This window comes from Bombina bombina, chromosome 2 (assembly GCF_027579735.1).
Source record: "Bombina bombina isolate aBomBom1 chromosome 2, aBomBom1.pri, whole genome shotgun sequence".
NCBI lineage: Eukaryota > Metazoa > Chordata > Amphibia > Anura > Bombinatoridae > Bombina > Bombina bombina.
This window is the reverse complement of record NC_069500.1, coordinates 1,427,413,423-1,427,429,384: the sequence shown is the minus strand read 5'-3', so window position 1 is coordinate 1,427,429,384 and position 15,962 is coordinate 1,427,413,423. Positions and strand designations below refer to the sequence as shown.

At 39.7% G+C, this 15,962-nt stretch overlaps 1 protein-coding gene across 1 annotated transcript in view; it reads left to right on the top strand.

The window, feature by feature from the left end:
• The window catches only part of LOC128647596 (NACHT, LRR and PYD domains-containing protein 1a allele 5), a 355,378-nt gene that overhangs the window by 160,275 nt on the left and 179,141 nt on the right, over positions 1–15,962 (top strand). The window contains exons 5-7 of the mRNA XM_053700353.1: positions 8,811–9,073; positions 9,162–9,287; positions 10,515–10,653. Of these exons, the coding sequence (XP_053556328.1) occupies positions 8,811–9,073; positions 9,162–9,287; positions 10,515–10,653 (528 nt within the window). The remainder of the gene's footprint in view (positions 1–8,810; positions 9,074–9,161; positions 9,288–10,514; positions 10,654–15,962) is intronic.

Below are 15,962 nucleotides of genomic sequence, written 5' to 3'. Positions count from 1 at the left end.
GGCTCTCTTAATTTGTCTTGATTGCGATTGGTATTGTGTACCTGTCCCCCTCTGCAGCAGCATCCTGATCCTTGGGAAAAACCTGATTAAGAATGGTATTTTCATTTCTATATTGGGAACGAGCCACAGACCTAGTTTCCACATATGGGGTCTGTGTAGGTCTCACTACCAAAGGCTCAGAATGATTGTCTCTCTTCCTAGCTGTTTGTATTGTTAAACTATTAGAAATCAAGGGCTCAGTGTGTATGTTCTCTGCTCCTAATACAGGTAATGAGTTAACTCCTGATGTTGGCTCTGGATATACATCTCCATCACTAGATCCTTCTGTATCGCTACCTGAAAATGTAACATTTTTGGATGAATTACCCTTGCTGTTATTGTTATTATTATGACCTCTGTTCCTATTACCCCTTCTTATCCTCCCAAACCTGGGTTGATTAGATCTAAAATTGCCTCTAGATTTCTTATTCCAAATATATACAGTTATTATAGTAATCATATTTGTCTCTTATGAACTTAGTGTGTTTCCTCTCCATAATGACTGATCTTCCCTTAGCTACAAGCTCTCTTAAGGTTTTATCAAATCTGGCAAAATCAGCGTTATTGCACTTTTTTTTTTATATATTTCTTTATTGGTCGCCGAAAAAGTACAATATACAAAAATCACACTTGTTGTCATATATATAGCCATAAAATCAAAAACTTAACTATACAGATACCGTAAAGCAATATATGTAATTAATTTATCTGCATTTTTCTAATTGGCTCCTCGCAGCACCTTGCTGAGGGGAGCCTGAGGAAGTAAATAATAAAAAAATAAAAAGAAAAAAAAATGAAAAAAGAGAAGAGAGAAGAAGACAACAAGAGAGGGAGAGAAAAAAAGGAGAAAGGGCAATCCACTCTTTCCCTTGGTCCCTGAGACAATTAATAATGTATCTCAGCCGCATTTGTTATCCATGTATGCGGGAACAGCTCTAATATCACCATCTCTGCAAAGCTAGAGGAGGACAGAAAAGGAGATAAGATCTGTTTTTGTATAAGTGGAGGGTAAGACTTAATAATAACATACCATCCAAATAGGAATTTCTTGGTTCTTTTTTCTGAAGAATCCTGCAGATGGTATGATTCAAAAATGATCTGTTCTTGAATGGCCTGTGTGACCTCTGAAAAGGCAGGCCCTCTTCTAGCTTTACAACTTTTTAATATACTCTGTCTTACCACTAATATTATAGTATTTAGTGAGCGTACCCAATAACTATCTTGATTGATCAGGGTCTCAATTAATCAGATAACATCCTGGAACGTGAGGGAGATAGATAAATTGTGAATATTATTAAACCAATATATAGTTTTCAACCATAGCTGATTTATCTTGGGACATTTGCCAAAACATGTGAAATAGGTCAGCTTCCAGATACGAGCATCTTGGGCAACATAAGGACCTAGTTGTATAAAACCTGGCAAGTTTAGCTGGATATAAATAGAAATTATTTATAAGCTTCATATGCGATTCCTTCCAACTTGATGGGACTTTACACTTATCCATAGTACTGAAACTCTGCCTAACTCTGTCCTGATCTATATCTGGAATTGATGGAATCCAAAAATTGCAAACCTTATCTAAAAAACCTTGGGTTTGCTTTGACAGCATAATGTCGTATATTAGTGAAATTGATGTTACACCAGAGACAAATCTTTGTAATAGAGTCCTGACATCGGACCACACAATAGATATGGGAAACCTCCACTCTTGCGCTGCAACAAAATGTCGAATTTGAAAAAATGCTAATAAATCTGACCTGGGTAGCTTATAAAGTGAAAACAAAGTTTCCCCCGCTAATATTAAATCATCTGGACCTAGTAGTTGACTTACTAAACTTAAACATTTCTCTGCCCAAACCTTAAAGGTACTTTGAAGTATGCCCGGGGAAAATAACGGATTACCCTGAATAGGGAGAAATTCTGAAAAGGAGAACTCTAACCCTAATATTCTGTAAAATGTATGCCACGCAAGAACTATATTCTTGAATGTTATAAGCAAGAAAACATTAGAGGGCAACTGTCGAGGCTTACAATGTAATATAGCTGTTAATGCAAATGGGTTTATCAAAAAGGACTCCTCTTCAAAAGAGGAGAATGTATCTGTTCTAGCCAGCCAGTCAATCGTGACTTTTACCAATGATGCAATGTTATACAAGCTGATATCTGGGAACGATAAACCACCAGCCCCAGATTTCTGCATTAGCCTAGCTAACGCAATGCGTGGTTTTTTATTTTGCCATATAAATTTAGAGAAGTAGCAGTGCAACTTTCTTAGGTCACTGTTAGATAGAAATAAGGATAAATTTTGTAGTGGATAGAGAAGGCGTGGAAAAATAATAGTTTTAACCAGGTTCACTCGCGCCGTTAGAGACAATGGAAAGGAGGTCCATAATTGCAGATCTAATTTGATTTTTTTGCAACAAGGGAATATAATTGTCTGAGTACCAGTGCTTAGGATTCTTATGTAACACAAGTCCCAAATATTTAATAGTGTCTACCTCTTTAAAAGGATTATTAAAAAAACCTAGACGACGATTTCCCCACACACATCAGTTCACTTTTTTCCGTATTAACCTTGTAGCCTGAAAATGAGCTGAACTCTACCAATAGCTGGGTCAAAATTGGGATAGATTGCTGCATATTCTCTAGAAACACTAGAATATCATCCACATATAACAAGATATTTAAGCGATGCAAGCCTACTGAGATCCCCGTCAGGCTATTTCTTACTCTTATCGCGAGCGGCTCTTATGCTGTGTTAAACAGCAGGGGAGATAATGGGCAGCCTTGCCGGGTCCCATTTACCATTATATATGATATAGGATTCGAATAAATTCTGTGAATAAATTGCACAAAGTTCCCTTTAATCCCAAATTTTCCCAGTGAGCTAAATAGATGTTCCCAGACTATGGAGTCAAACGCTTTGACCGCGTCCAATGTAAGGATGGCTATATCAAGTCCTCTACTCGCGTTGGATTTTTGCTCCTCATTCCAGGCATAATCTAAGAAAGTTGTTAATTTACGTATATTCTTAGACGGATTTCTATTAGTCATGAACCCCGTCTGATCAGGATGAATGAGTTTCTGTAGACAAGATGAGAATCTGTCAGCTAAAATGGATGCTAGAATCTTATAATCTGAATTTAAAACCGAAATCGGCCTATACGATGCTGGATCCTCAGCATCTTTACCCTTTTTCAAAATAAGAGAGATATTGGCCATTGTGAAATAAGATGAAATTGATTTGTCTACTGCATAATAATTATTGAATAGATTCTCTAGTACCGGTAATAAATCTTCCTTCAAACATTTATAAAACTCTGATGGAAATCCATCTGGACCGGGCACTTTATTTGGTTTCAATTTATCAATAGCTTTACAGATCTCTTCTCTAGTTATGGGTTCGTTTAACATAGTCAAATCTTCAACTTGAATCTTTGGGGTTACAATTTTTGACCAGAATAAATCTTGGTTATAGAGATTAATATTCACTGGGGAATATAGATGTTGGTAATAAGTGGCAAAGATTTTACAGATTTCCGAGGTTTCAAAGTATCTAGTCTCATTATCTTTAATAACAGGTATGAGATTTTTTTTCTTCCTACTTTTAGTGAGTATAGCCAAGTATTTAGCCGAGCACCCATGAAAGCCCTTGTAGTGCTGATTTATTCTGATTTCATCAGCTTGGGATTTTTGTTTTAAAAAGAGATCTTGCTCTTTTCTAATGGCAATGTAGTTATCCCAATTTTGCTGCGAAGGAACATTCTGTACCTGTATATATGCATTCTTTACTCTCTTTGCCAATGTAACCTCCCGAAATTTTTCCCACGTATATTCAAATAAGCCATAATCTCTCCACTTAACACCGTTTTAGATGCCTCCCAAAAAATTTCAATTTTATTTCTATATTCACTATTATTGAGACCATACTCCTGCCATTTTAAATTGTAGCCACGATTGAAACCTGGGCTCAGAACATAAAAAACGAGGAAAGCAAAATACCGCTTTTTGTAATTTGGCCTTGTTCAGAGAAGGGAAGGTTAATAAAATGATTGCGTGGTCCGATATCAGGATCTCTCTTATCTCCGCCTTTAATTGCAAGATAGAAAGAGATTCAGAGACCAAAAACAGGTCAATCATGGAAAATGTCCTGTGGGCTCTGGACTCACATGTGTATACTGAAATATCCGGATTTTGGATCCGCCAAATATCTGTCAATTTTAATTTGTGGCAGAATTTCTGAAAATAATTAGCACTTTGCCTGTTACTAACTACATTTTTGTATGAAAACCGATCTATTAATGGGTCCAATGTCATATTGAAGTCTCCGCATATAACTAAATTTTGCCCTATAAATGGAAATACCTTATTTTGGATTTTTTCCCAGAATTCTATTGAAAGTCTATTTGGCGCATAAATATTACAAATTGCAAATTTTATATTTTTAACCATTATTTGGAGTAAAATAAATCTGGCTTCAACATCAATTTCTATCTTGATTATCTTATAGTCTAATTGTTTATGCAATAGTACTACCACACCACATTTTTTATTGGAACCATTGGTAGAGATTACCTCCCCGGCCCAGTTGATCCTCAGCTTTGCTGCTTCTGTCTCTTTAAGATGTGTTTCCTGGAGAAAAACTAGGTCGGGTTGTAACTTAGCTAAAGTTTTAATAATCAATTTGCGTTTCACTGGAGATGCTATACCCCCCACGTTCCAAGAGAACATCCTAATTCCCTCCATCATTTCTTCCTAATATTAACAAATAACTATTTGTCTCCAGGGAAAGAGAAAGAGAGGGGAGGGAAAAAAAAAAAAGGAAAGAACATCCAGTCCAGAAATAAACTGCACTTCCTTATCATCAAAATCGATCTCACAATACTAGGATTATAATATTTACACTTCATCATTATCCCAGGGTTTTTAAAAATTCAATGACCTCCGATATTTCAGTAAACACCTGTCTCCTGCCTTTGTCCTCAATTATAATTCTAGCCGGGTACATCAGCCAGGCATTAATGCCTTTATTTATTAACTGCGTACAGTAAGGGGCCATGGTTTTTCTCCTGGCTGAGGTCTCGCCGGAGAAATCCTGGAACAACAATATCTTGTTGTTACCAAATATCAGCGGCTCTTTTTTTTTTTTTTTAAGAGATTTAATAACTCAATTTTATCCTGGAATTTCAGGAGCTTGAAGATAACCATTCTTGATCTAACAGACCCATTAACCACAGACTTCCTGGGGCCAACTCTGTGCGCTCTCTCGATTACTAATGGTAACAAATGTGCTGGCATACCCAGGACCTGTGGTAGGGTAATGGAAGAAAATGTCATGAGATCCTCAAACTCCGGGGATTCTGGTAGGCCAATAATTCTGATGTTATTGCGCCTGGAGCGATCCTCCAAATCCTCCAGGCGCAATTGCATACTGTTTAACTTATCCTCTTGTTTTTGTATAGTTATTTGTTGTGTGTTTGCCTGATCTTCTAGTGATGAAATCCTGTCTTCAGCTTCAACAAGTCTTATTGAGAATTGCTTAATTTCCATAGAGAGTGCCCCTATATCAGATGAGATAACTCCTAACTCTTTTTTTATAGAGTCAAATTGTGGTGAAAAAATAGCAGATAGCTGGCTAATAAGGGCCTGAGTATCTATAACTAAAGGAGCCGTATCTGATATACTATCAACACTGTTATCAGCCATCTTGGCTTTTGTATCCTTGGATTTGGCAGGCATTTTTTGGGAGTTAGTTTTTGCCTGTGTAATGAATTTTTCCATTGATAGTGTGGCAAAAGAAGTGAGGAAGAAAAAAAAAGTGAAAAATACAATTTGGTGAGAAAAAAAAAAACCTACTGGAGAATGTCTGTAGACATTATACCGTATATGAGTCAGTTAATGAACCGACTAAATCAAGCAGGGAACTTGTCCCAGTGAATAGTGGTGTGGTTTTTTTTTTGGTTTTTTTTTATTATATAATTTTTTGTTTTGTGTGTGTGTGATTAAAAGGTTACTATCTTGTGCAATTGCGTGTATTAGTGTTTGCTAGAATCAAAATAATATGATATAGAAAAACCCCTTAACTTTGCTGATACCAGACAGCCTATGCCTTATTTATCCAGAAATGGCCAAGCAGCACTAACTGCACATCGGTACATTTAACTTAGTACCTGATCATTTTTACACTTACTCAGGTCTCTGAATTATCTAATTTCACCATATGATATTATATAACCTGTATATCACAATACTGTCCCTAACTTGTCAAACTAATATCAGATATACAGCCTTACAAGGTCTTAGGAAACCACTATCAATACAGTATAACAAATGTTTAGCAAGTTTAACAAAATTTGAGCTGTATATGACCCTCTAAGAAATACCACACTCCTTCAGACAAGAATGTAACAACAAATCTACATAGGCTTATACCAGTTGCACTTTACATCAACATATGCAGCAGCACGTTGTACATAACCCATTTGTGTTTGTCATGTGCAATTTACATCCAGAGACATAACAATAGTCCAGTGCAACAAAAAAACTGTAATGCACTTTTTTTGTGCTAATATTTGGATGAACATAACCAAATAGCCAGATTTTTTGCTGAAATGTCACCAGTAATCTCTGCTGTACAGCGATGCCTGGTAAGGGGGTAAATTCCAAACTGAGTATGTCATCCACTAGGTTAAACCGGGCAGTTAGTTGATCCCTGTCCCAGACTAGCAATTAACTTTTTAACAGGATTACCAGCCCAACAGCAAAGGTCGGTTTTCTTTATATTGCAAAATATAGACACTGTCAGAAATACCTGCGGGCTCTACGACGCAGTCCGGGATGTCTCCAACGTAAAGGGCTAACTTCCAGCCAGAGAGACACCTACCACGGTAGAACCACAGATTGCCCCACTTTTCGGAAGAAGACTACCTCAGAAGCCGGGACTCGCTCCAGTGGACAAACACTGACAGTTCTTCTGGCACTTTACCGCAAAGCGTGGCGTGCAGATCCCTCCACAATCATCAACGCAACAGTGCGCCCTCACTCTGGATCATAACGCCCAATGTCCCGATGTCCCGATATCCTCTGCTCAGGTAGGTCTAGATTAATGCAGCGCCCACTATATTCGGTTTTCTTGACCCCTAGATGCGACCAGACTGATCTAGGCAGGGGCAGCAGTCTTCAGGCAATCTAAAACCTGGGTAATCCACGGAGATTCTCCTTTCCCATCCAGGTTATTACTGTGAGTCACGACTGAACCAGTCTAAAAACAGAGATGCGGCCATGCCGCTGACCAAGCTGGCCACTGTGGATTCCTTTCTCCGGCAGAGTCAAACTTGCCACGGCCCCTCAGAACCACAGAGATCTGGGGCTATAGAGCTATGAGAGGGGGATAAGGTATTGCCGGTCGACCTGCACGCCGACATGAAACATGCAGCCATTAGTCTCCGCCCCCTAACAGGAACCCAGGCAAGTTCCGGAGATCGCGTTATTGCACCTTCTATTCATTTCTACCGACAAATCATTAATATCCTTCCTAATAATGTCCAAAAGTCTGTTTTTATACTGTATTAAAAGTCCCATCAGCCTTAATGAACAATCTGGGAGTACAACATCCCAAGCATCCACAAAATCTTTTTCCTGGGTGTCCACCTCAAAAGTGGGAAATTTATACACCCTTAATCCTCTTGGGATCATGTTCAAACTTCGGTACTTCTCCAAAGTTCAAATGTCCCACTGGGTTTTTGACTCCATTAATAGATTTTCCATATGCTCAAATAATGTGCTTAATGCTAGGACGCTTTTATCCTCAGAGAAAATAAGTTCACAATCGTTGATTTTAGTAATGCGTGCAGTTACTGATAACAAAGAGTAAAAAGGTTGCTGTGTTTCCTCCATAACTGTGTAAGTAAAGAGTGTTGATTATCCTCAACTTCAAAAAGCCAACATGGACTTTTGGCCCTTTTGTGTGATCTTCCTCTCCTGAAAGAAATGGGGGCACTGAATTATTTTTTTTATGTTTTAAAGGATGCCTTCAAAGTTAGTAAGTTACCTGGTATAGGTATCACCTTTTTTTTAATGAGAGCTGAACCGTAAGGTCAAAGATTTTATTTTTCCTTTTGTCCAGGATGGTGTCTGTCAAGGGTTTCAAGACTGTTGTGGTGCCTTTCATGAATCATGAAATCATGAAGTATTTATTATTATGTATTTAATCTTATTGTATATTTTTTTCCGTATTTGATAAAAATAAAAAATAAAAAGATTATCTGGGGTTGCAATTTGCCTTGTTAAGAGTAAAATTGCCTGGTATTTTGGTACTGGAATGACCTTGCTAGGCGGGATCAGACTAATATACGTCAGAAAAGTTTTCCGCTGTGAAAAAAGCGTTTCTGGCAGACTGCTTTTCTTTCTGTATGTATTTATATATTATATATACATACACATTTATATATGTGTTTATATGTTTGTATGTATGTATGTAAGCCTAGTATGTATTTTATACCTCTTTATAACAGCTGGTAGTGCAATCCACAATAGCAATGTTTTCAGGATTAGATGCAAATGCGTGACACCTTATCAGCCTTGCAAGTTCTAAGAAACTTGTTAAAAATGTGGTAGGAGCAGAAAAAATCCAGACACCCATGATTGCCTCAAACAAGGTCCTAATGCAATAATATTTTTAATTTATTTTATATATTATAATTTTTTATTTGTAAATTGTAAGTTTATTACTGTCCCTTTAACTTTTGCATTATTTTGTATATTTACAGGTGGAGATGTGGACCTATCTAGATTTAAAGTTGGTCACTTTAAAGATGATAACATGATCCTGGAAACAGCTGCAACAATTGAGCCATACTATGTAGTAGTTGAAAATCCTGACTTCTCACTTTTGGGAGCTCTTTATATGTTTTTATCTACTGCAATACGTAATATAATCCCAATTCATGGTGCCGTTCTGGTTTATTGCAAATGCTCCAAGACCTACATAATACATCTCTACCTGATACCTAATGATAATTCCATATATGAGGTAATTGATAATGTAATATCAGCATTAACAGTAGAACCTAATATTCATATTAAAATAACATCTATTATGTATTTGTGTTACATTTTAGTGCATCAAAATTAATGAAGAGGCAAATCAATTCTGTAGGCTCGATGTACCACCACAAACCAAAACTCTGTACTGTAACGACACATTTAGTGTGAAAGGACCAGCAAATGCAATGATACAACCCAAGGTAATTATCTTTTTAACATTAAAATATAAATATATTTCACACTGGCACAATTAAATAGAATACAAAATTGTTGTTCCTTCATTGCGTTCATATCCTGCTAACTCTAAGTAAAACACACTTCTAGTTTGTTCTTTCACTACACTGGGATTCATAAGGTGCAGGAGCTACTAGGTTATCATTGGCCTCTTGACTCAATGAAATTATTCACAAGGCTTACTTGAAGGCAGGAAAGTCACCTCCTAATCGTATTACAGCTCTTTCCACAAGAGCAGTTGCAACATTGTGGGTTTTTAAAGACTATACATTTTGAAGCAGATTTGCAATGCGTCAACATGGTCTTCTCTGCATATTTTTTCAGATTTTATTGCTCTGATGTTTTGGTTTTTCGCAAGCAGCTTTTGGCAGGAAAGACCTTTAGGCCGTAGTGTCGGCTAAATAAGTACTGCCAGAAAAATTATCCCACCCTTTCCGTAACATAGACTTTCTGCTTGAGTATTAATCCCATATGTTATGGAGGAATGTGGACCATCATCATTTTATGAAAGAATACAAAATGTATGCTTACCTGATAAATTATTTTCTTTCAGAATGATGATGGTCCACAGGCCCCACCCATTTCAGTGTTTTGGCAACAGTTGTAATGACACCTCTACAGACCCTGCTTTGTCTTTCCTACCTATATGTTTCCCATTCTCTACTCTTCTATAATTTAAACTAAGAGGTTTGGGATTTGGGAGGGATTTTAAGATCTGATATGGGTTCTTAACCTCCTCCTAGTGCCGGGAAATATATCCCATATGTTATGGAGGATTGTAGACCATCATCATTCCGAAAGTAAACAATTTATCATGTAAGCATAAATTTTGTTTTTAGTCTCTGTACTACATTTCAATATCATCTACTGCATTCAATTCAGTTTGGCCAGTTTACCATATGATATATGAACTATGAAAAAGTCTGGGTGCTATTTAAGATGTCTTTTCAATTTAATATCTCTGTGTTGCATTTATATGAATTTATTAAATGGGAAATTTAGACTTATCTCATCTATATAAATTGCAAAAATTAAATTACTTTTTGTGCTTTACCACATTTTAATTTTAATATTTAAAATGTAAAGACTATTTATTTTTTTTATTATATATTTATTAATGTGTATGTAATGTTTATTATGTATATTTTCTTACAATTTAATTATATTCTAACCATCATTTACTAATATTGTAGGAACTGAATTTACTTCTTTACCCAGCAAGTCTGTATCCTTATAGTAAAATCACATTCAGGACAATTAAAAGTTTGGCATCTTTACAACTTGAATCTATGAGCAGTCATTGTGAGATCTGGCAAGGTTGTCTGACTGAAGGTAAGATTAATGCATATGTATGCCATTTAATATTATATGTTTAATCCTCAAAACTTTCAGAATCCTAATAACAATAATAAAATAAAATATTAAAAAGTTTGAACACAAAATGAAAAGCAAAATGGTAAATGCTTGATTACTCTATCGTTGTTATGCTACAGAATTCATGAACGTTTTGGTGTTTACTAGAATAGATGTCTGCACAGCAAACAGAAAATATTGTAACCATTGGGATGTCAATTTATATAAACTAATCTGAATTTTGACAAGAACATTTGCACATTTTACAGAAATTCTCAGGACACAGCTGTAACAAACTTTTTGCAAAGTTTATCTTAAATTAAAATACATTCTGTCTTTAAAATAATATAAAGCTTACCCCAATTGTACAGACACTCAATATTGAAATACAATATGTTAAAGACAATGGGGCTAATTTATTAAGATGCAGGCGGACATGATCCACTGTAGCGGATAAGGTCCGCTACATTACATAGTGAAATGCTTGTGCAATGCCGCCCCCTGCAGATTCGCAGCTAATCGGCCACTAGCAGGGGGTGTCAATCATCTCGATTGTATCTGATCGGGATGATTTCTGTCCGCCACCTCAGAGGTGGTGGATAAGTTAAGGAGCAGCGGCCTTAAGACCGCTGCTTCTTAACTTATGTTTTCAGCGAGTCAACAGCAGCATATGCGGCTTCTTAAATAGGCCCCAATGTATTAACATGAGAGTATAAAAAGACGATACATACACTGCAAAATAAAAAAATATGCTGTTTACACAGAGTACCACATTGGCAGAAGTAGAGACTAGGCTCAGGCGGGGTGAACTTGGCAGTCAGAGAGACATTGTCCGCTATATGCACAGGGCGTAAGCAGGCTGAACCTTACAGTCAAAGAGATATAGGCATCAGTAGGCACAGGGCGTAAGCAGGCTGAACCTGGCAGTCAAAGAGATATAGGCATCAGTAGGCACAGGGCGTAAGCAGGCTGAACCTTACAGTCAAAGAGATTTAGGCATCAGTAGGCACAGGGCGTAAGCAGGCTGAACCTTACAGTCAAAGAGATTTAGGCATCAGTAGGCACAGGGCGTAAGCAGGCTGAACCTTACAGTCAAAGAGATTTAGGCATCAGTAGGCATAGGGCGTAAGCAGGCTGAACCTGGCAGTCAAAGAGATATAGGCATCAGTAGGCACAGGGCGTAAGCAGGCTGAACCTTACAGTCAAAGAGATTTAGGGAACAGTAGGCACAGGGCGTAAGCAGGCTGAACCTGGCAGTCAAAGAGATATAGGCATCAGTAGGCACAGGGCGTAAGCAGGCTAAACCTGGCAGTCAAAGAGATATAGGCATCAGTAGGCATAGGGCGTAAGCAGGCTGAACCTGGCAGTCAAAGAGATATAGGCATCAGTAGGCACAGGGTGTAAGCAGGCTAAACCTGGCAGTCAAAGAGATATAGGCATCATTAGGCACAGGGTGGAAGCAGGCTGAACCTGGCAGGCAAAGAGATATAGGCATCAGTAGGTACAGGGCGGAAGCAGGCTGAACTTGGAAGTCACAGAGACACAGGCATCAGTAGGCACAGGGCATAAGCAAGCTGAACTTGGAAGTCACAGAGACACAGGCATCAGTAGGCACAGGGCATAAGCAAGCTGAACTTGGAAGTCACAGAGACACAGGCATCAGTAGGCACAGGGCATAAGCAAGCTGAACTTGGAAGTCACAGAGACACAGGCATCAGTAGGCACAGGGCATAAGCAGGCTGAACTTGGAAGTCACAGAGACACAGGCATCAGTAGGCACAGGGCATAAGCAGGCTGAACTTGGAAGTCACAGAGACACAGGCATCAGTAGGCACAGGGCATGAGCAAGCTGAACTTGGAAGTCACAGAGACACAGGCATCAGTAGGCACAGGGCATACGCAGGCTGAACTTGGAAGTCACAGAGACACAGGCATCAGTAGGCACAGGGCATAAGCAAGCTGAACTTGGAAGTCACAGAGACACAGGCATCAGTAGGCACAGGGCATAAGCAGGCTGAACTTGGAAGTCACAGAGACACAGGCATCAGTAAGCACAGGGCATAAGCAGGCTGAACTTGGAAGTCACAGAGACACAGGCATCAGTAGGCACAGGGCATAAGCAGGATGAACTTGGAAGTCACAGAGACACAGGCATCAGTGGGCACATGGCATAAGCAGACTGAACTTGGAAGTCACAGAGACACAGGCATCAGTAGGCACAGGGCATAAGCAGACTGATCTTGGAAGTCATAGAGACACAGGCATCAGTAGGCACAGGGCATAAGCAGACTGAATTTGGAAGTCACAGAGACATAGGCATCAGTAGGCACAGGGCATAAGCAGGCTGAACTTGGAAGTCACAGAGACACAGGCATCAGTAGGCACAGGGCATAAGCAGGCTAAACTTGGAAGTCACAGAGACACAGGCATCAGTAGTCACAGGGCATAAGCAGGCTGAACTTGGAAGTCACAGAGACACAGGCATCAGTAAGCACAGGGCGTATGCAGGCTGAACTTGGAAGTGACAGAGACACAGGCATCAGTAGGCACAGGGCATAAGCAGGATGAACTTGGAAGTCACAGAGACACAGGCATCAGTAGGCACATGGCATAAGAAGGCTGAACTTGGAAGTCATAGAGACACAGGCATCAGTAGGCACAGGGCATAAGCAGACTGAACTTGGAAGTCATAGAGACACAGGCATCAGTAGGCACAGGGCATAAGCAGACTGAACTTGGCAGTCAGAGAGACATTGTCAGCAGTAGGCACAGGGCATAAGCAGGCTGAACTTTGCACTCACAGAGATATAGGTGTCAGTAGGCACAGGGTTTGACCAGGTTGAACTTGGCAGTCACAGAGATATAAGCATCAGTAGGCACAGGGCGTAAGCAGGCTGAACTTGGCAGGCACAGAGACATTTCCTAGATTACGAGTTGTGCGTTATGAGTAAAAAACCATTGTTATGGCTCATAACGCTGCTTTTTCACTACCGCTGCTATTACGAGTCCAGTAGTTACAGCTGTACCGCACACCTTTTTGACCTTTACACAACGTAACAACTGCAGCTTTCAAAAAGTCCTTTTCCTATGGGACTTCCACTGCGCCTGTATTACGAGTTTGCCTGTCCAGCCAAAAAGTGAGCGGTACAGCTGATAACTACAAGATTAGTACCACCACCTGAAAGTCAGTAGTTATGGGTTTTACGTTACAGAGCTGTACCATAAAACTAATAATTAAAGTGTTACAAAGTACACTTACACCCATAAACTATCTATTAACCCCTAAACCGAGGTCCTCCCGCATCGCAAACACTAAAATAAAATTACACAATATTGCACACCTAAATAATGAAAAAACAACTTTATTAGTATACAAAAATAGTGAAAAAGTCACTGTCTAAAACCCTTCCCATTCCAAACATTCATCCATCATGCATACAAACAAGAGAGTGATTACACCCCAGGCGTCCCTAGGGGAATAAAAAATATGCCGCTATCCAGAGAAAAGTCACTTAAGACCCAAATTTTTCAATGCTTGATTTTGTACTTGTCATCCCAAAAGATGAGGATGTTGAATAATATAACCCGTCTCAGAAAGGGTTAATAAGCAAAGTTAATCAGCAAAGTCAATGCCTGCAAGTATCATCTGCTATGTTAGTATGTTAAAACAAATAAGGCACTCTGTAGGATCTCTTCTTAACCCCTATTTAACTATATGCAAGTAAATCCCAGGTAAGTTGTGTCAGTCTATTAACACTGCATGTAACTGTCAACGCCTCTTGTCAGCGTATTAGCGTGTTAGCTCAGTGCAACAGTTAGTAACAACAGTAAGCGATGAAATGTTCCCACTGTGTGTAGCTGTCAATGCTTTTCGTCAGCGTGTTAGTATATGAATAAAATGCAACAGTTAGTTATAACAACATAGATATTAGTGTTAAGCCCGATACTTGTGGTTCCGTTGTAAGGCACTTCCAATCATGTGCAGTCAAAGAGATATAGGCATCAGTAGGCACAGGGCGTAAGCAGGCTGAACCTTACAGTCAAAGAGATTTAGGCATCAGTAGGCACAGGGCGTAAGCAGGCTGAACCTTACAGTCAAAGAGATTTAGGCATCAGTAGGCACAGGGCGTAAGCAGGCTGAACCTTACAGTCAAAGAGATTTAGGCATCAGTAGGCATAGGGCGTAAGCAGGCTGAACCTGGCAGTCAAAGAGATATAGGCATCAGTAGGCACAGGGCGTAAGCAGGCTGAACCTTACAGTCAAAGAGATTTAGGGAACAGTAGGCACAGGGCGTAAGCAGGCTGAACCTGGCAGTCAAAGAGATATAGGCATCAGTAGGCACAGGGCGTAAGCAGGCTAAACCTGGCAGTCAAAGAGATATAGGCATCAGTAGGCATAGGGCGTAAGCAGGCTGAACCTGGCAGTCAAAGAGATATAGGCATCAGTAGGCACAGGGTGTAAGCAGGCTAAACCTGGCAGTCAAAGAGATATAGGCATCATTAGGCACAGGGTGGAAGCAGGCTGAACCTGGCAGGCAAAGAGATATAGGCATCAGTAGGTACAGGGCGGAAGCAGGCTGAACTTGGAAGTCACAGAGACACAGGCATCAGTAGGCACAGGGCATAAGCAAGCTGAACTTGGAAGTCACAGAGACACAGGCATCAGTAGGCACAGGGCATAAGCAAGCTGAACTTGGAAGTCACAGAGACACAGGCATCAGTAGGCACAGGGCATAAGCAGGCTGAACTTGGAAGTCACAGAGACACAGGCATCAGTAGGCACAGGGCATAAGCAGGCTGAACTTGGAAGTCACAGAGACACAGGCATCAGTAGGCACAGGGCATAAGCAAGCTGAACTTGGAAGTCACAGAGACACAGGCATCAGTAGGCACAGGGCATACGCAGGCTGAACTTGGAAGTCACAGAGACACAGGCATCAGTAGGCACAGGGCATAAGCAAGCTGAACTTGGAAGTCACAGAGACACAGGCATCAGTAGGCACAGGGCATAAGCAGGCTGAACTTGGAAGTCACAGAGACACAGGCATCAGTAAGCACAGGGCATAAGCAGGCTAAACTTGGAAGTCACAGAGACACAGGCATCAGTAGGCACAGGGCATAAGCAGGATGAACTTGGAAGTCACAGAGACACAGGCATCAGTGGGCACATGGCATAAGCAGACTGAACTTGGAAGTCACAGAGACACAGGCATCAGTAGGCACAGGGCATAAGCAGACTGATCTTTGAAGTCATAGAGACACAGGCATCAGTAGGCACAGGGCATAAG